Source organism: Neophocaena asiaeorientalis, unplaced genomic scaffold (genome assembly GCF_003031525.2).
Source record: "Neophocaena asiaeorientalis asiaeorientalis breed wild unplaced genomic scaffold, Neophocaena_asiaeorientalis_V1.1 scaffold240, whole genome shotgun sequence".
Lineage (NCBI taxonomy): Eukaryota > Metazoa > Chordata > Mammalia > Artiodactyla > Phocoenidae > Neophocaena > Neophocaena asiaeorientalis.
In genome coordinates this window covers 180,032-207,973 of record NW_020185331.1, presented here as the reverse complement: position 1 = coordinate 207,973, position 27,942 = coordinate 180,032, and the positions used below count along the sequence as shown (strand labels likewise).

The following is a 27,942-nucleotide window of genomic DNA, read 5'->3' as shown; positions in this document are numbered from 1 at the left end:
GGGCGGGGCCGGGGGCGGGGGGGGGGGGGGGGAGGAGATGAGTTTGCATTTCTAATAAGTTCCCAGGTGGCGCTGATGCTGCTGATCTGGGGACCACAGTTGGAGCATCACTAGTTCCATTTGCTATTGTTATTAGAAGCACTTGGCATTTCCTGCGCAATCCACCCCCACCCCCAAGAGACATTGTTTCAATTCAACTCAACACTTTGAGGAGGTAAAGCTGGGGTGGGGAGTGGGGATTTGTGGGGGGAGCGCTGGTGTCAGGAAGAGCCTCTGGTGCAGCAGGCAGGTGTTGCCCTAGGCAAATCTAACAACCAACTCCGGGAAGACATCTGCTTTTTAATGAAACTTACTAAGATTAGTCAACATCACAACTTTTCACATCAATTTGAATTATGTAAATCTGAAAAGCGAGCTATTAAAATATCAAAAGTCTTACTTTGAAGCCAAGTTTGTAACTTCCCTCCCCCCTTTAAAAAAATTCACAAAGCTGGCTTCTTAAAAGCTGTAAACTGTGTTTGCACTATTGCCACGTGGTGGTGACCCTTTGGCTGGTCATAGACACACGGGCCACCCACCAGGCAGGAACCCAAACTACACCCAGCCAGCCCTCCCCTCTGGGGTGAATTGCTGGTGGCCAGTGGAGTCTTCTGGATGGCACCCTCCCCCCGAGATCAGTATTTCCTAGCTCTTTTCCTCCCTTTCTCCCACGGTGAGGTCTTCTACAAGGACCACATGTAGATTCATCTGATAGGCAACTGAAAACCATACCCATTGGCTGTTCATTCGTTCTGCAGGTGTTTTAAAACATCGTATGTGTATACGCATGTGTCGTGTGAGCATGTGCTTGAGTGTGCCTGCATGAGATATAGTCATTTTAATCTGGAAAGTGCAGATTTTGGTAAGAAAGGCAGGGGTGGGGAGTGAGGTAGAGGTGGAAGTTAACCATGATTCACAACCGAGGTGTTGGGGGCAGGCGTGGGGCTGCGGGGGTGTGGACAGAGTTGGTGCCTGATTGTCAGCAAGGGAAGGGGAACAGCTGCTCGCGTTCTCCCCTGGGTCCCCTCGCCCGGCACAGTGCCTGGCTCTCCGGCAGAGTTCAGTATACAGTCGTGCAGGAGAGATCATGACTACAGCCACTGTTTAATAGGCATTTATCAAGCCCTGCACTAATTCTCTCAGTTAATCCTCCCATTAACAAATGAGAGAAGCTTGCTATCCCTGTTTCACAGATGAGGAAAGAGAAGCTAGGAGAGAGTCTCAGCTCCTACAGCCAGTACATGGCAGGGTTGTGCTTTTAAAATCCTAAATCTAAAACCCACGTGCTTAACCTCTGCATCCACCAGTGTCTGCCCATCTCTTTGCTTGGGGACCAGCAGTATGGCTGCCTGGCGGCCAAAGACAGACCAACGAAAATGAGGCTTCTTGTCCCCATCTCCCAACCCCATCCCATGTCGTGCTGGGACAGTCTCAGAGCGTGGGGAGGGTGGTGACTGTATACCAAGGTCAAATAGGTTCACCCTTGCCAGAGCCCCTGATGGGGGTCCAGGCAGCCCTGTCTCCGCCCAGGCTGTGGCTGGCAGAGCCCCTCAGGGTGCTGTCTGTCCGTGAGAATCTTTCAGCTTTCCTGCTCGAGTGGAGAAGTAGGGCCAGCCTAGGTTCGGCTGACTCTCGTCCGGCATTCCCCTGGCTCAGCTCACGCTCAGAGCTCCCGGCTGTCTGGATCCCCGCTCCTGAGAGAGAGAGGGGCCTCGTGGGTGAATTTGGGTCTGGTTCCAAAGTTGGGTCTTCAATTCTGGTACTCCTGGCACCAGAGTCGTGTGTTTCTTAGACTAACTGTATCTGAGGTCTTCTTTCTCCTGTGTGTCAGGGAGATTTGTCCACACCCAGAAGATGCTAAATCACTCAGGAAAAATGAAGCTGTGCTGGAAAAACACCAGCCCCAGCCTCCTCAAGCCATCCAGGCCTACGGGTTCCTAGGGAAGGGCCCTCTGGTCTCCTCAGCGCTCTCACTGGGGTTGGGCAGGAGTCAGGGCCCTGCAGGTGGCTCTGGCCACAGGGTCATCCTTAGTTCCCTCCACTGGGCAATATGCGGCCCGGGGCAAATCTGATCTCAGTGGGTGGGGGCTCCTGAGCCATGACCTCTGCTGGGCCCAGCTTGCCCTCATTAGCTCACTTCTTCCCATCTCAGCACAAAGTCAAGGTGGTTATTGACCAGCATAGAGTTCAAGGCAGCCCCAACACCTCTTGGGCTGATTTTATCCTAGTATTAGCCCCACCCCTAAGCTTGCTCTACCCTGGTTCACACCTTCCAGGTCTTCTCAGCACACGCTGTTCATTTTGTTTAGGGCTCTGATGCCTCCGCACATCCAGCACAGAGACAAGCCGCCCTCGGCCCCTTTGGTAATAGGACGAGTGTGTATACACAAGCTCACAACCCAGACTCTAGGACCCAAAGCAGGTAAGTCTCACTGCATATCACTGGCACTGTGTAAGCTGTTGCAAACAACTGAGAATCAGTTAGATGATCATTACACATTTACAAGGTCAATAGTGTGCCAAATTCAACGGTATTAATGTAATTCTTGAGCGTCCAAACATCTACTTATGATCTTTCTTCTTACCTTTCTTTCCCATAAGTTTATCACTTTCGGCAAAAGTTGTTGCTCTTCATCCTCTGTTGATCCTGGGCTGGTAATTAAAAAATCTACATCATGCCCAGTCTTCTTACGCCTGATTTTAAAAATTGTATAAAATTGAAATGAATTAGATTTTTAGTTCTCAATTTTAAAAAGCCACCTGTGTTTCTATGCCGCAGGCTTAAGGTCTGCAACACAAAATGCTCTTGATGTATCTTTTAAACAAAAGATCCTTGGTTACACAACTCTCCTCCTTGCAAAATAAATTTATGACACAGAAAAATTAAAAAATCATATACGGTACGTATATGATCATGTACATGTGGGTAAAAATGGCAAAGATTATTTCTTCTCCACACCCACACGTGCACACACTCCCACACACCAGAGACAAGCTGGACAACAAGCGAACCAAGAATTATATCCACGTAACATGAGATAGGGTTCTTGCAATTACGACATAGACTAAGGGCGTTTTCTTGGATTTGATCTTGTCTTCCCACTTTCTCCATCACCTCCACAGCCAACAGCCACCATGTAAGAAATGGGGAGAGATGGAGAAGGGTGTGGGAGGGAAGGAGTCTCTTTCTGAAACGGGCTTCAATATCCAAAAATTGCACACATCTCTGTGAAGAGTTTATTTATTCACTCATTGACACAACCAATATTTCTCGAGTGCCTACTGTGTGCCAGGCACCACGCACTGGCTCTCACTGAGCACTAAGCTCCCGAACCTTAGTGGGGAAACACGCATACAAACAATACAAACAATTACTTGACAGCTGTCCAGGGAGAACCGAGGAGGGGTGCCTCGCCCAGCATGGGGGGGAGGGCGTCAAGGAAGGCTTTCTGGGGGAGGTGGCATCTGAATTGAAGCTTAAAGGATGAGGAGAAGTGAGCCAGCTGATGAGTTGAGGGAAACAAGCCCAAGCAGAAAGGTGGGACGGAGCAAAGTCACAGAGGCGAGAAAGAGCTCCATGTGTGCTGAGAAAGACAAGCAACTTGGGGTTGCTGGAGTGAAACATGAGGTGCAGGAGATGAGGACGCAGAGAGAAGCTGGCGCCAGACCCCCGAAGACATTTTGTACCAAAACTCCTGAGCATGGGGAGCCACTGAAGGTGTTAGAGCAGGGGAGGTAAAAGCAGCCGTCATCATTATTTACCTCCGGAATCCTCCCGTCATGGTGACGAAGGCATCAGGCATAAATGCCCAGACGGCCTCTTTAACCAGCACACCGACTGCCTCTGCTTCGGCCCTGGTCACACAGCTGACAAGGTCTTCATAATAGAGGAATCCTGAGAGGCCATTGGACAAGTCAGTGGAGAAAGGGACATGTCTCATGTGAAATGACCAGCCCTCAGTGAGAGGGGATTCGTCCCCACATAGAGCTAACGTGGCCACAGATATCAACGCCAAACTGTTCCACAGAGACCGAGTGATCTGCGTTCTCTTGGTTGTGAATTTTTCATGTTAACAATGGCTCTTTGCTTTCTGACTGAGAGACTTACAGTTTCCTGACTAAGGAAGAGGCAATATTTCATATCCTAGAACCAAGCTGTTCAAATCTGACTTCCTATTGAAGAACCAGCCCTCCTGATCAATAAGCTGTGCCCTATTATTTTAAAAAAGCTAATGCATAAAGATTAGGGGTGGGAAGATTTGGGGTTGCACGGTTATAGATGAATTACAGAATTGAAGTCAAGAATAGGAAGGCGGGGGGCTTCCCTGGTGGCACAGTGGTTAAGAATCTACCTGCCAATGCAGGGACACGGGTTTGAGCCCTGGTCCTGGAAGATCCCACATACTGCGAAGCAACTAAGCCCGAGCGCCACAACTACTGAGCCTGCGCTCTAGAACCTGCGAGCCACAACTACTGAGCCCACGTGCCACAACTACTGAGCCCACGTGCCACAACTACTGAAGCCCGCGTGCCTAGAGCCTGTGCTCCGCAACAAGAGAAGCCACCGCAATGAGAAGCCCGTGCAATGCAACGAAGAATAGCCCCAACTCGCCACAACTAGAGAAAAGCCTGTGCACAGCAACAAAGACCCAACGCAGCCAAAAATAAATAAATAAGTAAATTCATTTAAAAAAAAGAATAGGAAGAGGGTAGATTTGCCTCTGAGGAGAGTCAGAAAATGTCTCTGGTGATCTGGCTTATTGCTTCTTTGTCTGACCATCACGAATAAACGAAAGCTCAGACAGAGTGGTCATGACGAAGAGTTGTTCTAAGGACTTGGTTAACCCCACAGACCCACAGAGGGAGGCGTGGCGCAGAGGAGTAAAGGAGATGGGAGCTTTATCTCCAAGAATTGGGATGAAGCGGAGGAGGGGAGGGGAGCAGGGTGCAGGAGAGATCCATAGAGCCTGAGGGCCATCTAGTTATCCTTCCATACAAGGCACTGCTCTCTTCCCTAGGATCCACAAGAGGGGGGCATTCCAACTCTGCCTGAATCTTTCTAATAATGGGAGGCTTTGATACCTCCAGAAGCTGCCCATTTCCTAGTTGTAAGGTCTTTTGAGGGCAGTTCTTTCTCTTTTTTTCCCAGCTTTATCGAGGTATAATTGACAAAAATTGTATAAATTTAAGGTGTACAACACAAGGTTTTGATATATGTACACGTTGGGAAATGGTTACCACAATCGAGCTAATTAGCATACAATGGAATATTATTCAGCCTTTAAAAAAGAAGGCAGTCTTGTCATTCACAACAATGTGGATGAACTGGGGGCATTATGCTAAGTGAAATAAATCAGACACAGAAAGACAGGTATTGCATGATGTCACTTATATGTGGAATCTAAAAAACGTCTCTTAGAAGCAGAGAGTAGAATAGCAGTTACTGGGGGCTGGAGGGTTGGGGCAGTGGAGAGATGTTTGTCAAAGGGCACAAAGTTTCAGATACGCGGGATGAATAAGTTCTGGAAATCTAGCGTACAGCATGGTGACTATAGTTAACAATACTCTGTGGTATACTTGAAATTTGCTAAGAAAGTAGATCCTACTTGTTCTCACCAAAAACAAAATGGGGGGGAGCATCAAAAGTTCTTTATTTTCATGAGCTTAAGTCTACCTCCTAGCAGTTTCACCCATCACTGCTCTCTGGAAAGATGTGGAGCCACCATGTTGGTCCTTCTCACCTCCAGGATCACGGGAGGGAGGAGGCAGGAAGCCATTTGGCTAGAACATCACAGTCACAAAATTCTCCAATTCAAACTTCCCATGTTATCTCTAAATAAGGACAGTTGCAGAATCATACTGGCAGGACCAAGAGAAGATAATGTTCACACTAATACATCTATAAACTGTGCTCAATACCAAACCACACAGCTTGTGGAACACTATTGTTTTTTATATCAATCCTAAAACTCTCTCTCTCTTTTTTAAAAATAAAGTCACAAGCACAGAGAGATCAGCTCGGTGCTTTGTGACCACCTGGAGGGGTGGGATAGGGAGGCTGGGAGGGAGACGCAAGAGGGAGGGGATATGAGGATATATGTATATGTATGGCTGATTCACTTTGTTGTATACCAGAAACTAACACACTATTGTAAAGCAATTATACTCCAATAAAGATGCTAAAAAAATAATAAAATCAATAGAATAAAGCCACATTTTTATTGCGATATGGCCGTTTTTGTGTGTGGAGCATTTGATTTAAAAAACAATGCTTTCAGGGGGTTGCTGTGCAACGGGTACAAAGTTCCGGCAGAGGTCTGCTGTGCATCATTGTGCCTGCCACACAATACTGCATTGACAGTACTCTACTGTACCCTCAAAAATTCATTAGTAAATGTGATGTGGGTCATAGACGTCAATGCAAAAGTTAAAAAGAATCAGGCTTCTGAAGGTAAACAGGAAAATGTCTTTATGGTCTTGAGGGTAAGCAAATATCTCTGAAACAGAGCAGGGGCACAGGGACACTAACTATAATGAAAAGATTGATAATTTGGATTTCATTGAATATAAGAACATATATTCATCGAAGGACATTATCAAGCAATGAAGAAACACGCTACCAACTGGGAGGAGATATTTGCATTTTATGTATCTGACACAGTGCTGGTGGGGTGTCTGCTAGAGCTAAATCAATAGCTATTCAGCCTCTGACCCAGCAATTTCACTCCTAGGTGTATGCACAAGAGAAATGAGAACATATATCCCCAGGTACAAGAATGTTCATAGCCAAAAACTGGAAATAATTCTAATGTCCATCAACAGGAAATGGGTAAACAAATTATGATACCAATGGAAGAAAAATTGCTAAGAGGGTAGATCTCATGTTGTGTTCTTACCATATTTTAAAAAATCAATTTAATAAAATTAAACAAATAATGTATGAATGTGAAAAAAATGAACAACAATGCTCCATTTGGCTCTTTTTTGATACAAAAATTTCATCATGGCTGATATTCACAGTACAACTCATTTGGTAACCATAAAATTCCTGTGATTATTCAGGATGTACCTAAACCAAAAGTCATGATTAACAGCAATTTCTTTAAGGGCATATGCAGGTATCAGGAACGAACATGGAGATAGTTTAATAATTTGTTGACACCCATGAAAGCAACTTAATTGGCTTTCCTTTTGGGTATGGTAGGGAGGTGAACTTATTACAAGAAACTTATTACCCTGTACAGTGTTACATGTGTGCTGTTATATTTCAGAAACCAATGTGGCATGTGAATCCTCAAGCCTCAGGGAATTAAAACCAAGTATGATTATAAGTAAAACTGAATCAGGGTTTCACCCCTGGATCGTACTTTCAACATGTTCAGTTAGCTTACCCTTGGCAAAATGCTAAACTATTCCCTTGACAAGTCCATTCATTGTAGCGCTGCTACAAGGGACACATAAAGCCTGGGTTTTTCAGCTATAAGTATGATAGGAAGGCATTCCTCGAGTTCTACATAAAACAAAAGCATTAGATAGTCGGATGGCCATCACTGATGGATTGAGAGAATAATAGCTGCTTCGTTCATCTGTCTGGAAGAGCCCAAATAGGAAGAGAAAAATCCAGTTTACAAAGCTGGGGAATTGGGAGCTACTTGGATCCCAAGAGCATTCGGTGTCAGTTGATAAAGGTTTTCATCTAAGGGAAATACGGCATTGCCTCCCATTTTCTCTCTATGTGTTGACAGCCCTTACTATCGTTCTGAGCCATGTTTAATACTTATGTATATTTTAATACTTATGTATATATTTCTATGGCAACTCTAGAGCTGGTGTACATCACGCTTACTAAGTGTGCACTTTCAGAAGCCCAGAATATGAATATGGGTCTTTTTTTTCCTTAGGCTCTTTTAGTTCCTATGTGGCATCTTATAAACCTTATTAGCAATTTTTCGGAGGCTAGCAACTTAATGAAGTTGGGGAGTTCTATGGTAGTGTTGATGGGAACCACCAAGAATTGATTTCTTCCTCTCCTCTTGCTTGTTTCTTTTCATCACTTAAACAGAAGATAGCTGTTTTCTCTTTTCTTTTCTTTCTGGTCTCCTCTTGTAGAAGATTCCCTTACTTTCATATTATTAAAAATGTTGACAACATCCTCATTCTTTCTTTCTGGCCTCCTCTTGTAGAAGATTCCCTTACTTTCATATGATTAAAAATGTTGATGACGTCCTCATTCTCTGTAACTCAGAAGGCCTAGTGCTCAGAACTGTGGCTGTGACTTCCTTTCAAATCCCAGTTACATTGTATTTCTATTGCATATTAAAAATAAACATTTAAATCATACAATTTTTGACCCTGTTTTTTGACATTCCTTGATTGAAAAAAATATACCAGGACCCTTCATAAATAGAAGTGATCAAGCCATCTTCAACCTCTGTGAGGCCCTGCCAGGCTTTCAGATGCCTGTCTCTACACTCTTTTGGGTTAAGGAGTCCTGGTTGGGTAGATAAACCCCTGTCTAGATTTCCACCATTTCCCTTCTATGTCCTGGTGTCTTACAGTTTCTAAAGCAGATCCGTATTTGTACCAAGCAACAGCTCTAGTTCGTTCAAATATTCTTTACTCCCCAACTCTCCAGGTCAAGGTTCTGTCTTGGATTCCTCCCCCATACCTCTTACCCAGCCAGGACCCAAATATCTGGAAGGGTCAGTTCAGTAAGAACTAGATCAATGGTGCAACCAGGTTTGACAGCGGGATAAAGGAATGACAACAGCCCTCATGCAGGGTATATTTGCTCTGTGCCAGGCTAAGCGCTTTGCCTGCAAGATCTGATCTGTTCCCCACTTACGTACTGATGTTACCTCCCTTTTATAGATGAGGTAATGAAGGCTCAAAGATTTTAACTAACTTTCTCAAGATGACACGACTGGAGAGTGCCAGAGCCAGGATTTGGATCCAGGTCTGCCTGATTCCAAAAGCTTGGGCTTTTAGCCATAGCATGAAAACAGGCCAAACAAGAGACCAGCTCACCAAGACTGGAGTTGACGTATGAAGTACAGCAGACAGATCCCTACCACAGCCTAACCAGCCCATGTGGCAAAAACATGAGATTTTTTTAGGAGAGACAATTCACCTGCTTTCTGCATTCTTGTGAATTTCAAGGTTTTGTCCGACCTTATTTTACTCAGAGATCTGAACCCCATCCTGAACCATTTCTCAGATGTCTTCAATCCCACTCCAAATACAGAAGTAAAGAGCTGAAACAAAGGGAAAGGCATGCCTTTAGTTTCTACAACAAACATTATGTCAATGAAATGATACTTTTCAAGGTCAAGCGATTAAGAAAGGGTGTAAACAAATCTCTGACCTAGTTCCTCCTGAATATGACAAGCAGGTGGGCAATGGTAATTTTTCAGGGGCATTTCTATTTCAGGAGGGTCCCTTCCTGACATATGTTATTACTAAATGAAGCAGAAGGGAGGAGCCAGCCTCTGGCACTGCCGAGGGCTTCCAGATATCCAATAAGGATTGCCTGCACTGTCAATGCGTGACAACAGGGATCTGTACCCAGCCCTTTGCCAAGAGTGTCTTACACACACTGATGCATATTCACCCTCACAATTTAGAGAGGGATGCACGTGTAGGTTGCATAAATTCTCCACCATCACACAACTGGTAAGTGTCAGAGCCCAGACTCACCCCAGTCTGTCCGCCCCCTAAGCCTGGCCTTCTGCCCTCGACCACAGTTTAGCCTAAGCATCACTTCTGAACCCAAGGGATTGGTAGGTGGAAGTCTCTGTCCCCTGCAACTCCAAAGTAGGGAACACTGGGAGGTAACAAACCCTGCTTCAAAGTAGACAAGGATTCAGTGAGGAGCCGGTTTCTTAAAGAACAGGTTTGTTCTTTAAGAGTAGGTAGGTTTGTTTTGTCTCACAGTCTTAGTGTACCCAGGAGTGACAGACTCTTGGGAGGTAAGGTCATTTGTATCTCACCATAGCATGGCAATAAGCTCGAGCACCCATATTTATTTAGGCATCTCCTTCCTAGACCACTGCTATGGACTGAATTGTGCCCCCTCCTCCCAAATTCATATGTTGAAATCTTAACCTCCAGTGGGATGGTATCTGGAGATGGGGCTTTTGGGAGGTATTTAGGTTTAGATGAGGTCATGAGGTGGGTCCTCACGATAGGATTAGTGCCTTTATAAGAAGAGACACCAGAGAGTTTGCTCTCTCTCTGTGTCATGCGAGGACACATTGAGAAGGAGGCCGTCTGCAAACCAGGAAGAGAGTCCTAACCAGAGCCCAACCATGCTGGCACTCCAATCTCAGATTTCCAGGCTCTAACTGTGAGAAAATAAATATTTGTTGTTTAAGTCACTCGGTCTGTGACATTTTGTTATGGTACCCCAAGCTGACTAATACAACCACTTAGAATAAGTAATAGGATTAACTGAAAAACCATTTTTGATAAATACATATAAAAATCACATACTTTGAAGGACTGATATCGTTCATCGTTTAACACGGCTTTAACTTCAGAACTTTCTCCATCTTCAATAATTTCCTGCACAAACAGTTGAAAAATATATTACATTAGTGATGTTAACTGCAGTCTAAGATTTTCAAATCCCCAGATCTAGTAGCTTAATTTTTCATGAAATACACCTGTTGTATACAGGATATTTCCTTAGCTGATCTGGAGAAAACAAGACATTTCCTGCTTGAAAAATCTCAGGTTATTATATTTCCAAGGACCCCTTTACAATCCTCAAGGAGGAAGGTACAGAATGATTAGGGTCCAAATCTATAGAACACCAAACCAAAAGATTCACTGAAAAAGGTGTGTCTAAATATTTGAGATAGTTTTCTTTTCAATTAATATAAACTAGCTGAAACAAGAGGACTTTTCATCTGAGCCGGTTAATTTTGGACCCACTGAAAAGCTAATCCGGGTTCAAGCCCTTATGATGTCTAGCTCAGAGCCACCCAACATCCTCTAAATAGAGCTGGGATTATTTCCCTTGAATAATTTACCTCGAGCTTGACTATATTGAAACTTACTCTTGGATGACCAATTTGCCTTGCCAGGGAATCCTTAAACATCATTAAATAAGTAACTACCCATCCCTGGCTCTCTTCTTAGAATATACAGGTAGAGATACAGAATCAGCTCCACGGCCCATCACACCCACCACCATTCTGGAGGGCAAAGTCCCCTGAGTGGAAGTGAGGGTCTTCACACAGCCTGTGTTTGAAGTCATAGCATCCTCTCCCATTGAGCTTTCAGGTCACTAGAGTCTTTCACTGTGATTAATGATACGGGAGAGTTATTTTCCCACTAGCTGACCCCACATAGCTCCAGGAGAGAAAATATTGGAGTATGAATTACACATATATATGTGTGTATCTATCTATCTATGTAATATATATGTTATATAATATATATGTATATATAATCTATATTAGAGAAAAAGGAAAATAAGTCATGAATACCACATCTATATAGTTAACAGGAAAATCCATTAACTGCATCTCTCTCTCTCCCTCCCTCCCTCCTTCCCTATCAGGAGTTGGGACGAATGACCTTTCACCCTTACCTCTATGACACACTTCACTCTGTCCCCCAGGCAGGGAATTCCTTCTGTGTCCCTCATACTGATGATTGTGAATGGCAGAGATTTAAGTACAGAAGCTGCTCTCGTAAATTCCAGACAAGAGACTTCATTTTCTTTAAACTCATAATTTTCAGCCAATACCTCAAAGGCATCCTGAAGAATAAAACCAGATGAGCAAAACACAGTCTGTTTCCTGGCCCCTAGCCGACGAGCCAGCAGCCACTTGCAAACACCTTGCTCTCTGTTAAGTATTAGAACACCTCGTGACTATTTCCTCAAAGATCAGGATTGGGTGTGCTGTACTTTTGCACCCGTCCCTTGGTGGATGAGAGGAATTGAGTTGAAAAGACAGGCCACAGAGTGCTTTGTAAGGAAACTTTGAGTTCTCTGCCATTAGATATTCAAGAGTGATATAACTATAAAATGATACTGTGCTCATTGCATCTTCCTAGTTGTTACTTGGCATGATCCTTCCCTCTTTGCTGACTTTCCCACCAGCCTGTGGCAGGATTCTGTCTTGATCACTGGGAAGCCCCATCTCTTATCTCATACGTGAAATACAGTCAGCACTTAGCATAGGCTTGTTGAATGAATGGGTATAATCATAAGTGGCGCAAACCCACAGGCAGGGTTATTTAAGGTAGGGCACGTTTGCATTTCTGGCAGAGGAGGAAGCAGCTGCAGCTGTGTGGCACGATGCTCAGTGTGCCCAGAAGCTGCAATTTCCTGGTGCTCCTTGCACACGTGGGGCTAGAAGACTAGAAAGGAGAAGTTTTGTATTTGATATACTAATGCATGTTTTATCTATCTGACTACTGACTCTAGGCTGGAGGACAAGCAGTTATAGGCTTGTTCGGGTCATTTGAAACATAATTATTGAATTTCAGGGCTGAATTTAGAGATGATCTATAGCTAATTCCTTTTTGAGCAGATGAGGAAACTGAGGCTCAGAGAGAGGAATTGACTTGCCCCAGCTAGTTAATATCAGAGAGGCTGAATCCAGGTCTGCGGACTCTCAATCCTCTGGCTTCCCAGCAAAGCTATTTATGCACAATTGCTATTTCTATGTAATTTGCTCTTACTATGTAATGGACGAATTACAGTACATATTTGTTTTTTCAGAATATTTGCCTTTGATAACTGTTGCGTCCATTAATGACAACTCCTGATAAATAGTAATCTACTGTCTCTAAAGAATGTGCTCCGAATATATTTGTCTATTTCCGTGACAAAAGGAGACCCATTCTTGACAGAAAGAGGAACCAGAGATCAGGTTAGAGGAGTGGGTATGGGTGTGAAAAACATTCCTAGATTTTCAGGAATATTCCTAACTTAATTTGGAGATTCATGGAAAGAAGCAGAAAGCCCTGCGTTTGCTCTAGGTGTTGTTGTAAATCTCCATTACCGTGAATATGTGGTTCCAGTTGTTTAAAGTGGTTCTTCTCTGACACGCATACTGAGAGATCTTTTTTACAGCAAGTGGTGGAGTCTTCTGGAAGCCCGGGTTGGGAGTAGCTGAATAGTCTGTTCTCACCTAAACAAATGCATCAGCATCCATTTTAAATAACAATTAATAGTGGTGATAATAATAGATGTGTGTGAAGAAAAAGGCAGTTTGATGGCAATTGTCTCTGGAAAGAGAATAAAATCATAGGAGGCTCAAATTTTATGTTATATGCATCTCTAATATTTGAATTTGCTACAATTAACATGTATTATTTTTGCAATCTGAAAAAATAACATGAAAAAAAACTACCAATTAAATATCATTTTTCTTTTCTGTGAACTTACGTAGTTATGGTCTGTTGGTGATGGGTGTGGAATTAAGAGCTTAACTTTATTTTTTTCTTTATGAATGATCACAGTAAGAAAAAAAACTAGAACCTTCTACTTTTCTGACTGCTAGACATCAAGACTTCAATATTTTGAAATATTTGTGTATAGACTTGTTTGTAAAAATAGCTACCATTTATTAAGTGCATATATAAATCAGGCTCTGTCTTAAGCACTTTACATGTGTGTTATTCTAATCCTCATAACCATCTTACAAGATAGGCAGGCACTATTGTTCTCATAATGTAGTGGAAGAAACTGAAGCTCAGAAAAGCTAAGTGACTTGTCCAAGTTCACACAGGGAGTAAGCAGAGAACCTGGGGTTTAACTCAGGTCTGTTGGTTCTACAGCCCATGTTCTTAATCATCAAGCAAAAGGCAATGAAAATCACATTCGTGACACTTACAACAAGCTGGTGTTTTCCTGTAATCTCCACCGGTTTTCCTGCTCCCATACTTTCTATCAGCCAGGAGACGTCGAGGAGTTCTAGCTGTGAGCTGGCTCTTATGTTCTGTACCTGAAGCCAGTCAAGAACCTCTGAACCAGAGTTGTTTTCTGCTACAATGTGGGTGACAGAATCACTGCAGAATGCAAGACAAAGTTACCAGCTGAAGGGACTTTTGAAATGAGAAGCTCTCCTCTTTCCCTGAGGCGTTTCAGAGCATTCCATCTGATGGAGAAAGATGCACAGTAGACCTGACCATAGGCACAGAGAACCTAGACCTCCATGCAAGGGAATTCTACTTAAATTAGTGTAACAACAGTGGTCTATGTTACATATCAGATGCAAGAAAAATTAAGAAAACATTAGTAAGATTGTGGTGTCAATGGGAAACCAAGGTCCAGAGAGGATGGAGGATAGAACCGTTCTTAAATTAGCACCTTGCACTCTGCTTGTGGCTTTGATGTACCACTTCGTTTTTATTTGTAGAAGGCTTTAACCCAGTGCCTTTCAAACTTATTTGTGACCCACAGTTAGAAACACATTTTATATCATCACCCAAAATATAGATGTAGATGTCGACATGCTTATAACATCCCACTAAACTGATCTCACAACCCCTTAATAGGAGGTGACCAGCCTTTGAGAAATATTGTTTTACATGTTTTGTGTTTTTTTTTGGTTTTTTTTTTTTGCGGTACACGGGCCTCTCACTGTTGTGGCCTCTCCCACTGCGGAGCACAGGCTCCACACGCGCAGGGTCAGTGGCCATGGCTCACGGGCCCAGCTTCTCCGCGGCATGTGGGATCTTCCCGGACTGGGGCACGAACCCGTGTCCCCTGCATTGGCAGGAGGACTCTCAACCACTGCACCACCAGGGAAGCCCCTGTTTTACATGTTTTTCAAAGTACAACCCTGTGACGTAAGACCCTGTATCTTTTCCCTAGTAAGTACTGAGCACTTACAATGTTTCAGCACTGTCCAAGTACTTTACATACATTATCTGATTTAATACTCACATAGCTCCTCAAGTAAATGTCATACTAGTCACACTTCAAAAATGAGGAAACTGAAGAACAGAGAGGTTAAGAACATCCTGAAGGTCACACAGCTGGTAAATGATATTTATCCTTTTTGACTGTCTTTTCTGGGTCAAGTATGTTATTTCTAGTTTTGAAGAAGTCTCCACAGTCAGCATTTTATCATTGGAACTAATAATTTTTAAGGCTCCTTCAGTTCAAGTAGTCTATGAATCTGGGAAATAACAAGAGCAAATAGTGTACTTAGGTATCTAAGAGAAAAAAATCAATTTTCTCTTCTTTTTCCCACTTCTCTTGCTTGACTTCTTCTTTCTCCTTCTCCTTTTCTTGACTGACTCTTGGATTCATTGGGTATTTTTTGGTTCACTGTTATATGCACAGCCCTAGGTTTCTTGTGGTGGTGATGGGTACCGAAGAAGAAAAGAGAAGTCTCTGGGCATCAGTATCTTATGTTAACAGTATGTTATGATAAGACACAAGATATGGACAGGATCTGCAGATGGTACACAGAGAGGGAAAAGAATTTGGTGTGGGCTGGCAGAGGTGGATGGCTTTGTGGAAAAGCAGGATTTGTGCCCTGTCTGGGTGGATGGGAGGGATAAGGTACCTGGTAGGCAGAACTTTTGGTCGTCCTGGAAGAAAAGGTTCAGAGGAAAGGAAGGAGAACGGCCTGTACTGGAGTGAAGAATTCATGTTGGGAAGTAGTTGCAGATGTGGCTGAGTACCACATTACAGAGGGTCTTGGAAGCCTGGCTGAAGAAGTTGGATCTTGTTTTCTGGGATTATGGAGCCACTGAAGGCTTTTGTGAGCAGGACATGGATAGCATTGTTGTGTTATTTTAAAAGACTAATCTGTTACACACAATGATTTGGAAGGGGGAGTCATGGGTTGGGGAAAGGTGGGGAGCTACTTAGGAAGATGAATCACTGGACCAGATATAAGATGACTTAAACCCCACTCTGGTTCCTATAGCTCTAGAAAGGAAGGCAAAGAAGACATATGATGGACAGCTGGCATCGCCTATGAAAGATGGTGTGGAGAATAGACTCAGATATGACTCCAGCATATCTATCACACTCAAGTATTATCACTTTTGGTAGAAATAGGGATTTAGGAAGTTGCATCTCTTTGGGGGAAGGGGTGGGGGAGTGGAATTGAAGTTTATTTCAGGCATGCTGCATTGGAAGGATGGCTGGAGATCCAAATGAAAATAGCTGGCTGACAGTTGGGATCTGAGGCTGGCGCTGGGAGAGAGGTGAGGGCTGGAGATCAGAGCTGAGACCATCTGGATGGCAGGATGTGCAGCAGGCCCAGGCAGAAATAAGTCAGGGTAAAACAACCTTTTACAGGGGATGAGGGAAGACGGCTAGCTGCTTCCCTATTCCAGATCCATATAATTCCAAAGATTATTTATGGTAAACTTCTTGAAAGATTGTTTATGTCAAGACTTGAACAACAAAAGAATTAACAGGGCTACATAGTAATTATTATTCCTTCTATATTTCTGCCCTTCGAAGGGAAATTTTACTATTACATTATTTATTATAATATTTATTCTTATAAATAGGGTTTTGTCTGAACCTCAGAGGGAGCAGGGTGTGCTGAGGAGGCGCTCTGGGGTTCAGTGTCCAAATTTAGACCCCTCACCATCCACTCTTGTACCACCATCCCCCAGTGGGGATATGTGAGCTCACCGTATTGGATGAGGACCACGTTCATCTCTTACTGAATTCATATAAGCGTATTTGTGAATATAGGCTATACATCATATGAAGGAAGACTCTGATTTAGACTTCCAACCCCTGCTCATTAAGCAACTAGCAAACAAAACAAAACAACGACAGCAATAAAGCACATACAAAACAAAAAATCAAACATTCACATTGTGCTATTCAGAGTTCAGTACTGTTTGTCACTCGTTCCCACAAAGTAAGAGCTTGAAAGTCAGCATTAGGAACTTTGACATCATCACAGTACAGTCATATCTCAGAGATATTGCAGGTTCGGTTCCAGACCACCACAATAAAGCATTTGTTCACTTTCTGTTCTGAGCCCTTAGCAGATAGTATTACCAAGAAGGGTCATCCCCTCTAGTGTGTTCTGCTGCCCGTGTCTTACTGCTGTGTTGTGGCAGCCCTTTGCTGATACAGTGGTTTTCTCTCTGCCCTGAAGACTCCAGTATTGAAAAGACTAATAATATTTGAATATTACCATGTACCAGAACCATGGTAGGCACATTTCATACGCTACCTCATTTAATTGTCAATAACACTATGAGGTAGGTATGGTTATCCCCATCTAAAAATAAGAAAAGAGCTTTTGAGAGACATTGAAAATTCACCCAGCTATAATTGGTAGAGCTGAAATTTGATCTGAGGTCTGTTTTAATCTAAAATCTGTGTACTGGGGGACTTCCCTGGTGGTCCAATGGTTAAGACTCCATGCTTCCACTGCATGGGGTGCTGGTTTGATCCTTGGTAGGGGAACTAAGATCTTGTGTGGCACAGCCAAAAAAACAAAATAGAATAAAACCTGTGTGCTAGACCACACTGAGCTGTCCCTCTGTGACTTTGTGCTTAATTCCATGGCTCTGGCGAGAGCTATTCCTTTTCTCAAAAGGAATACCATCAGGATGGGTATCACCACCACCACCACCACCATCATGATCACGATGAAGATTCTCTCCGAAGTGCAGAAATAGAGGTGGACTGACACTTCCTACATAACACTGTTAGACACTCTCTCCCTGCTGCTGCCACATAGGATTCATGTTTCGATGTTTTATGTCCAGTATAATATGGGCTACAATAAGGACTGTCCCAGAAATTCTGAAAGAACGGTTGCTATGGCTACACACCAGGTTGGAGTAGTCACAGAGGGGCTGTCAGGCTCCCTGAGCTCTGGGTTTTGCCTAAACTTCGGAGGGAGATAGATGTGCTCAGGAGGAAGCCCCGGGGCTCCTCTTCCAAATTCAGGTCCCTCACCATCCACACTTACCACCCCCTGTTCCTCCACACCATCTCTCACCTAGGGTATCTCCGGACTCAGCCCTGCCTCTAACAGACATTCTGAATGCCTAGGGATGTGGGGGAAGGGTGCTGTAAAACAATCAACAAACTATTAAATACTGGTATACACGAAAGAAAAAGACTAGAGAGAAACATTCCAGACAATCTGCAAGAATAACAAAAACTACGTGCATGCACACACACACACACGCACTCACACACACACACGGATATATTCTTACTCAATCTGCCCAAGAGTCTTATGAGGTGGGGAATAAAATTTCAAATGAGAAAACCAAGCCTACAGAGGTTACATGAAGCCCAGGTGTTCATGACTCGAGCGATCTCTTAACGTTCTGCTAGACTGTGGTTAGACCCCTGTGCGAGGTTTTGTTTGTTTTAAGCATTTTTCTATATTTTCCCATTTTCTGTCATGAACCATCTTTCATCACTTTTCCACTTAAAGGAATAAATACACATGCATGTCATTTTCAAGGGCAAATCAACCTGGGATGGGGGCTGAGATGGCTGTTTGGGGCTGGCCCCAAAGACCTGGGCTTTCTTCTTATGATACAAGGTGGCAGCGAGCCTCAGGCAGCCATCTTCAATCTCTTCTAAAGACCCCAAGGCAGTGCTGAGATGGCTGTTCCTGAAATATCAGTGGATTCCATTCTTTAAGTGCATCCAGTTTCTTAGCCATGACCAATTAATAGTGCCTTGGAGTGGGTTTGGGAGGCTGTGAACCAATTGCAGGAATCCTGAACTCGGATTTGTCCTTCGGCTTCCCACAGGGAAAACCATGCAGGGTCCTGTTCCTCAACTGGTGCTGAACTGAAACGTGCTTGACTTGATGCTTGGCATCGCCAAGGGCAAGGACAGTGTTACAATCTGCCTGATTATAAGCTGCATGGTTATAATCATGCCTGGCGCCCAGCTCACGGCCAGATTCAGAGCAATGGTCAATAGAGAGCCCACTAGTAGAATGAATTGATTAATCTATAGCTCTAAAGGAAAGTTTCTAAAATTCTCGTGTCTACTAGAGACACACAGGAAGGTGGACTAAAATTCAGATGCATGAGCCTTATTACCAGAGATTCAGATTCAGCAAATCTCACCTAGGGCCCAGAAATATGGATTTTGACAAGCTCCCTTGGTGATTCTGACATAGTCAGTTCTAGTTATCTTGTTGGTGCACAACCAACAATCCCCAAATGCAATGGCTTTGAAAAGGAACAGTTTTGTTACGTCTGGCAATTTTGTGGGTCAGGAATTTAGGCAGCTCAGCTGGGCCATCCTTCTGTTGCATATACAGCTGATGGAGGTACTGGTGTTCCACACAGCATGCGTGTCTGGCACCTTGGCGAGGGTGGCTGGGAGGTGGGGCTCAGCAGCATCGATCAGCCTGAGCACCTTTAAGTGGCCTCTCTCAGCGGGACCTCAAACTTCTTACCTGAGGCTCTGGGGTCCAAGGAACAGCAGAAGCCTCAGGGCCTTTTATGACCTAGCCCCCAAAGCCACATAGTATCACTTCTGCTGTACCCTATCCGTTACACCAGCCCCACCCCCACCCCCAATGCAAGGAAAGGGAAAATAGTCCCTGTCACTCCGTGGGGGCCACCGTATTTCAAAACCACCTCACAGCCCAAGAACTCCACCTTGTGGAACGGAGCTATAGAGAAAGATCGCTCTTTACCTGCCCCAGCTTAGATCTGATCCCCATGCTGGACTTGCTGCTTAATTACAGCAATGTTTTCCCACATGGTACTCATTTCTCTGCAGGCACATGAGATAATTTTAAGGAGTACATAACTGAACATTTTAAAAGTTTATATGTTTATTAAATCTATATGTTTAAATTATGTATATCAGACCCATGGTTTTTATGATTATTATTCCTTAAGATAGGGCTAAATTGCAATGATTCCGTTTAGGGGCAATTAAAAGAAACACATTAGGTATATAATAATCCATACGGTAAAAGATATTATAAGAATCATGAATGTGGCCCTCAGATGTCCAGAAAGCTCTAAACTGAAAGAGTAACTCACAAATCTCAGTTCCGATTTTTTTTCTCAGATACCAGTATCCCTGATCTTTCTGTCTTTCTTTTCCCAGTTGGTCCTGCCTCTTGATACAATTAGAAAAACTCTCCATGAGGAAAGAGGCAGCCATCCTTCTTTGCCAGGAGCCAGACTGACACCCCAAGCTGTCCTCATGGATGGTCACCTGCTTTTTTCTTTGTCTTTAAAACTCTTTTCTTTCCCTGGGGAGGGCATTTTTTTTTTTTTAATTAAAGTATAGCTATTTACAGTATTGTGTTAGTTTCAGGTGTACAGCAGTGATTCAGATATTTTTTTCAGATTATATTCTATTATAGGTTATTACAAGATATTGAATATAATTCCCTGTGCTATACAGTAAATCCTTGTTGCTTACCTATTTTATGTATAGTAGTTTGTATCTGTTAATTTCTTAATTCTTTCCATCTGACATAGGACTTATTTTATAAACAATAACTTTAAATAGTTATTTATAGTTGAGCAGAGACATTCACAGTTTAAAAATATCCTCTTGCAAATTTCCCTAGCAACCGATCTGTTTCAGAATCCCTGACACCGAAAAATCAAGGTAGTTTTATTTGGTTTTATGGCACATTCTTACTAGCACCAGTAAAGCCAAGTTTCTATTTCCAGTCCTTGATATACTTAAGACTGAGAGGGTCTTGCCTTGAGTTTTTGACCCACAGTAAATTGTTTTTTTCCCCAAGAAAAAGAAACATATAAAATTTTTTTTTTTTTTTTTTTTTTTTTTTTGAGGTACGCGGGCCTCTCACTGTTGTGGCCACTCCTGCCGCAGAGCACAGGCTCTGGATGCGCAGGCCCAGCGGCCATGGCTCACGGGCCCAGCCGCTCCACAGCATGTGGGATCTTCCCGGACTGGGGCACGAACCCGTGTCCCCTGCATCAGCAGGCGGACTCTCAACCACTGCGCCACCAGGGAAGCCCAACATTTTCATTTTTAAAGTCCACAAATTTTGAAATATAAAGTACTTTGGACCAGAACAGGACTAATTTTTACACTGCATACTCTTGAACTCAGAAAAATAAAGTCTTCATTACTTTGCTGATTACAAAGGTAATACAGGTGCATTGTGGAAAAAAAAATTTAGTGACAAAAATTACTCTTGGTAATCATAAGTTCCTTTGGTTGGCTTCATATTCACCAGATAAATCATTCTTTGAGCAAATATTTCCTGAAGCCTACTCTGGGTAAGAAAATTGTCAAGGGTATGAAGATGAGGTCTACACAATGGCCCAGATGACGCCCTTGCCTTTGTGGAGTCAGGGACGGGCAGCTGGGTGAGATGAGGAACAAACCCAAGTGGAAGAGCCGGGGCCCAACCCTAGGCCATGGATCACACCTGTGTCCACGGAGGAAGTTTATTCCTCTAGGAAGGCTTCCAGGGGCCTTAGGTCTTAGATGCAGAGAGGTGCAGGGAGGAGCCATTCAAGGTTGGGGGAGAAAGAGTGAGAAAAACCCATAAAGAGAAACCAATGAAGATGTGTTTTGACATTGGACCCAGAAGAGGCCTAGAGGTGGACAAGTTCCACATCGTATTTTCTAGAGCAGGTAACAGCTCTTTCATCTGGTGTTCAGTTTATTTGGCAAACAATGACTTTAATATTTTTATTTGAGATACCACAAATTTGAAGTGATCAGACATTGTCAAAGATAAGCAGAGCTGGATACTACTGAAAGCAGTAAGAATAGATTTTATTCAGTAATAACTATTGCAATAGGGAAGAGGGTCCAGCATGAATGGAACTCAACTTCGAGCGAACAGAAGGCAGGAGACCTTGTAAAGGCTGGAGTGTGGGAAAGGCACCGAGAGGCATTAAGGGGGCTGGTCCTTGTGACCTGGCCACCTGGATTTACTAATTGCTGCTTATTCAGAGGAGAAAACGTCTGGAATATTTGTGACAGGAGGCAGTGGGGCAAGTTAGAGCAAGGGGCCCACTGAAGTTAGGCCTTTACCTTCCTGCAGAGACTGGGGGTGAGAATGATCTCCTTGGATGTTTGCTCTCAGGTCCTTGAGAAGACAGTTCTGGGTGGTTGGAAGATTTACATCTCAAAGGGGCAGAGAAAGGGTTTATACTGGCAAGATTTCTAAAGTACCTGCTCTAAGAGGGGGTTCAGGGGTCTATCTGTCTATTGCCAGGTTTTGGCTGGAACAAACAGTAAATTCTCCGGTAATCTTGAACTTTCTCAGGCAGGCATTTTAAGGCGGGGCCAGGGGTACAATCCTAGGGACATGGCCTTAAGCTGCTAGAAGCCACGCTAGAGTTTAGTCAAGGAAAGGGTCTTTATCAATATTCAGGTGAAAAACCATGGATTTGACTACCAGGAAATTCTTTGAAGACAATAGTTTTGGGATAATGAGTGAGGCAGAAGCCACATTTCAAAAGTTACGTAGTTAATGGATGGAAACCAAAATGACACAAGAAGGCTCGAAGTGTTGGGTAGGAAAATGCTGATTTTAAAAAAAGAGGAAGACGAGTACATACTTGGAAAATACATTATGCTATCTTTTCATGCTAAGTGACAACAAAGGTACAGTTCCTGACTCTCCTGTCTGATTTTAAACTCTTTGCTTGCAGGGTTCAAGTCTTCTACTATTTTTTGTCTCCAGAACCTGACACATATCGTGCAGAGTGGGTACTAACAGAACACTTTATATGTGATGCCATGATGGTATATCTTGCTTTCAGTAAAATCAGTGCCTTCCAAAGGTACCCTTGTAGACAAATTATGCAGGTCCAGGAAGGGCAAAAGTATCCTCTGATGGGTTTCTACAGCTTGAACAGTGGAACTCAGCAAGTGTTAATCTGCTGGGCGATGTGACCATGGAGATCCACCCTTCCTACCCAGCCCTTTCTTCTTCAGCATCAATGATTTAGGTCAAGACATAGATGGTAGGCTTAGCTAATATGTTCATAGAGGAGGGTTGATGCAGATAAAGTTTTAAAATAGCTCAAAGTACTGGAATCAAGGATAAAAGAAGAACATGACAAACACTAGATTCTGATCCTTCTCTATCTTGTCCCAGCTAGAGTAGCTCGAATATTATGAAGCCGCTCTAAAATTTAGGATGTTGGCCATGGAATAAAATTCCGAAACCTTTTCAATGAATGTGCACAAATGCCTCAAAGGACTTGACACCTCTCCTGATTTATATTTCAAGAACCGGCTTCCTATGGCACATGCAATAGCGTGTCTTTTGCAAATATAACATAAATATTAATGAAGTCCAATCCAAATATAAAGATACAGTGCACATATGCTAGAAATTTAAATAGTTCCAGATAGTTCTATGCACTCAGGTACACCATTTCTAAGCTGTGTGTTCAGGTCCAGGTAAAGTAGGAATCAGATTTTTCCTCAAATTTAATCCTCCTGGCAGCCAAAGAATGTGTCAGAAACTATGGAGATTACTGTCTATTTTCAGAGCATTTTTAATTTTAGCTCCTCTTTCTCTGAATCCTATATATCAAAAGGAGAGATCTAGCTGTTCTTATTGAGAAGTATCCTTTCTTTTAAAAAACAACTTCCTTTATTTTCATTTTAAAAATATACGTTTATTGTAAAAACACTTGGAAAACACAGAGCATAAAAGCAGCCATAATGTCTCCCTACGACCTCCTCCGCCTACTACCTAGTCTCTCCCTACTACCCCTTTCCCTACGAAATAGACGATTTGATGGGTTTCCTTCCTTTCTTTGTTCTATTTATTTATGTCATTTGATCTAGTTCAGAGTGTGGAGAGAGAGCCCTCTCCTTAGGGATTTACTGTAAAGGTCAATGGATTCAGCTAAGTAACAAGAAAACAACCACACTTTACATTTGTATAACTGTTTTAATTTATCCAAGTATATTGACATCCATCATCACATGTGGTATCACATCAGATAGACTAGACCATTTATCAAGAAACTAAGGTCAGAGAGAAGAGGGGGGTCTTGCCCCACATCACATGGCTGGGAAGGGTCAGAGCCAGAATTTGAGGTCTCTAGATTTCTTATCTAGAGATTTTCCCCTACAATAATTTCCATTGTCTTTTCCAGTTAAAGTCTGTATAACTATGTATGGAAATTCCGATTGAGAGCTAGGACTTTTACTTCTTGTGGTTTATTTTTGTGCCATAAAACACATTTGTATTTAATGTGTCTTCTGAGCAGCCAGCCTGGGAACCTTGCCACCGTCATCTCACAGCAGCAGTTGGCTCACCGTGCGCCAGTTTCCTCTGTCGCCTGAGCAGCTGGGCTCGGCCCCCGGCAGCAAAGCTGCCTGTTGGGCTCTTGTCAAAAGAAGAAGTTTGCCTCCCAGCGTCTCTCCTAGTACCTGCCTCAGCTACCGTGTGCATATTCGTAGCTGTGCCTGTAACTAAACTAGTCAGCTCTTGCTGGAAGTGTGGACATTTCAACAGAGAGCTTTCTATGTAAGTGATGCCTTGACCATCTGGCTCTCACCTTCCTGTCTGGCCCTTGCCAAATTTCTTTACCGCAAAAAGCAGTTCCATATTTGCTAAGGCTTCTAGTTTCTACTTTTTCAGTTTCCTTTTTTTCAATTTTGGTTTTTAGCCACTTACCTATGTCGTCTTTCCCCCTCCTGATTCCAATATTTTATGTAAGTCTGTTAAATAAGGCAGACTCAACAATTGGATGACATCTATGATTTTGTGGAAGGGATGTTTCAATGAGATTTTGAGCTTAATATCCCAAATGAGATAGGGGTTAAAAACGAAAAAACAGGCAGGAGTTGGGAGACCATGTAAAGAGAAATCGGGTGAGGGAGACCATGGGAAACTCAGGAATTTCTGAATGGGGCACTTCAGTAAAAAATAAATAAATAAAATGTTTCTATGAGATTGACTCTTCATATGAATTATGGGTATTGTGAAAATTATCATATCTGATTATTGACTTTTGACATATGTTTCTCTAGCAATCTGAAACTGACACTTCCTCAGGAAATGCTTGTCAGTTTTATTTTTTAACGTCAAAGACTATCTTCAAAGTAAAAATGTATTTTCACACAGAATTCTTATCGATTTTCCTGAAAAAAAAAATGCGGTCAAACTATTCCTTGGACAATCAAAGCCAGCCAATTGCATTAATTATCATTCTTTATTCATTACAAGCCCTCTGGCAATTCTGTTTGGAACTGTTTATGCCAAGGTTCTAATACCATTTGTGTCTGGATTTTGTTTTGTTTGAAACCAGTGAAGAGTTTACATGACTGTTAGAAAAAGAGCAGGGCCAGTGCTGGGATGTGAGTGGGTTTGCTAGTGAGCCAGTTGAGGTACCCCACGCGTTTGCTTCAACTGCCTTCTTGTCTGGGCTCTGATCTCATCACTCTCAGCGTGGTGTCCATCACCCCTGGACAGAGCTGCCCCTGAATCTTTAACCAGCATCCCTCTCTCTACAAATCCCACTCAGACTGCTGCTTAGAAAAGCATGATCAGAGCCACATTTGGGTGCCTATGGTGAGCCAGCTGGTCACTCATCCTAGACCTTCACAGACACTACCCACCTCAGCACAGTCAGACGCACAGCTCAAGAGCCAAGCAATCAAACCACTCTCTTTGCTTCCAAGCAGCTGACAGTTTTTGATTGAACTCAGTGGTGCTTTAGTTTAATTTGGTCAAGAACAAACTCGAATGGTTTCATCATTGAACTTCCCAACTAGGTTTCTGTTGATCATCCCTAGATACCTCATCTCATAATAGTGAAAGGCCAAAAAAAAAAAAAAAATTACGTTATCTTTTGGTGCCAACTGGTTTCAATATAATTGCATCAAATCCCCACTCATCTTATTTCCCTTAACTAATTGCCTCAAGTTTGTTGTTTAATTTCATACCTGTTCTCCCAGTGGGAGAGTCACCTCTTCTGTAGGTGGAGGAAAACATGGGTTCCAAAGAAGCCCTGCTTATTCACAAACTGAAATCCGTGATGTCTCTTACCTGAACTCATTTTCAACCCTGAATCCTTTCCTTCGAGCCAGCTCCATGAGGAAGGTTCTGCGGGTGGTTCCCATTTTCTTCTCCAAAATGAAGAGGACCAAATCTCCAAACTTGATGTCATAAGAAGGGGAGGCCATTGAGGTGCCCAGCTGCCTGGGTCTCTTCTTCCGAGGGCCTGAGGGGGCCACGTGCAGCGGATCCATGGGGAGAGACTGCTGCTGCCTTTGGCTGTGCCAACAAGTGGTGTCTCCAGAAGTGAGGGAGAGCCTGCCCCTCCTTCATAAGGAGCCCTGATGTCATCTCACCATCTCACTGGGCTCTGCCCTGTTCATGACTTCCTGCTGAAGATCCATGGGGAATTGCTACCTCTGTTCATTTGTCCAGTACAGAGATGATAATGGAAATGGTAAATTAACTTTTGGGTTCCTATGCATCATCTCATCAGATCCTCAGAATAACCTTTTGAGGAAGGTAGGGAAGCATCATTTTTCCCATGTTATTAATTAATTAATTAATTAATCTATTTACTTATTATAAATTTCTTGAGACCCCTCGTCTTTATTTATTTTTTTTTAACATCTTTATTGGAGTATAATTGCTTTACAATGGTGTGTTAGTTTCTGCTTTACAACAAAGTGAATCAGCTATACGTATACATACGTCCCCATAACTCTTCCCTCTTGCGCCTCCCTCCCTCCCTCCCTCCCTATCCCACCCCTCCAGGTGGTCACAAAGCACCAAGCTGATCTCCCTGTGCTATGCGGCTGCTTCCCACTAGCCATCTATTTTACGTTTGGTAGTGTATATGTGTCCATGCCACTCTCTCACTTTGTCCCAGCTTACCCTTCCCCCTCCCCATATCCTCAAGTCCCATTCTCTAGTAAGTCTGTATCTTTATTCCCGTCTTGCCCCTAGGTTCTTCATGACCATTTTTTTTTTTTTTAGATTCCATATATATGTGTTAGCATACAGTATTTGTTTTTCTCTTTCTGACTTACTTCACTCTGTATGACAGACTCTAGGCCCATCCACCTCACTACAAATAACTCAATTTCATTTCTTTTTATGGCTGAGTAATATTCCATTGTATATGTGTGCCACATCTTCTTTATCCATTCATCTCTCGATGGACGCTTATGTTGCTTCCATGTGTTGGCTATTGTAAATAGAGCTGCAATGAACATTGTGGTACATGACTCTTTTTGAATTATGGTCTTCTCAGAGTATATGCCCAGTAGTGGGATTGCTGGGTCGTACCGTAATTCTATTTGTAGTTTTTTAAGGAGCCTCCATACTGTTCTCCTTAGTGGCTGTATCAATTTACATTCCCACCAACAGTGCAAGAGGGTTCCCTTTTCTCCTTGTCTTTATTTTTGATGATTTTTTAACCTCCCAAGTAGCTTGCATTCTCTTCCCCTCATAGATTAGCACTGCAATACATTGGATTTCTGTAGTTAGCATGGGTGCTATTCATCGTGTATGGTTGTTTTGATTTTACATAAATGGCACTGTTATACTTCTTATCCTGCTGGTCACCTTTTTATTTTTCACTCAGAACTGTGTTTTCAGATCCTTTCACATTACTCTGTGTTCTAATCTGTTGCCTCTAATTGCTCCATCGGAATTTCATGGTGGGCATTTTAACTATGCTGGTGCATTTTATAAGTTAGGAAACAAAGGCTCAATGTACTCAAGATCACAGAATAAGGGGCAGAATCAGATCTTGATTTAGGTCTTTGGGTTTCAAATGCTAAATATCTCAGCTTTTCAGTAGACTAATGTTGTCTGTTCAGGAGACTAAGTAGTCTGTTATATAAGCCTAAAATTAATCTTTTGGGATGGGATGGGATGATCCTTAGGTGAGAATTACTGCCATAAAGAGACGTTTTCATAACTTTATGTGTAAAATAAAATTCGTGTCTTTCATCAATACACTTTACTAATC

The 27,942-nt window shown here is 42.9% G+C and overlaps 1 protein-coding gene across 1 annotated transcript in view; it reads right to left on the bottom strand.

The window, feature by feature from the left end:
* DNTT (DNA nucleotidylexotransferase) overlaps positions 1-26,247 on the bottom strand; it is a 36,636-nt gene extending 10,389 nt beyond the window's left edge. The window contains exons 1-8 of the mRNA XM_024735008.1: positions 25,998-26,247; positions 13,893-14,067; positions 13,059-13,187; positions 11,636-11,806; positions 10,531-10,602; positions 9,170-9,293; positions 3,802-3,934; positions 2,625-2,733 (exon numbers count right to left, since the gene is read on the bottom strand). Of these exons, the coding sequence (XP_024590776.1) occupies positions 2,625-2,733; positions 3,802-3,934; positions 9,170-9,293; positions 10,531-10,602; positions 11,636-11,806; positions 13,059-13,187; positions 13,893-14,067; positions 25,998-26,200 (1,116 nt within the window). The 5' untranslated portion in view covers positions 26,201-26,247. The remainder of the gene's footprint in view (positions 1-2,624; positions 2,734-3,801; positions 3,935-9,169; positions 9,294-10,530; positions 10,603-11,635; positions 11,807-13,058; positions 13,188-13,892; positions 14,068-25,997) is intronic.
* Positions 26,248-27,942: the final 1,695 nt, after the last annotated feature.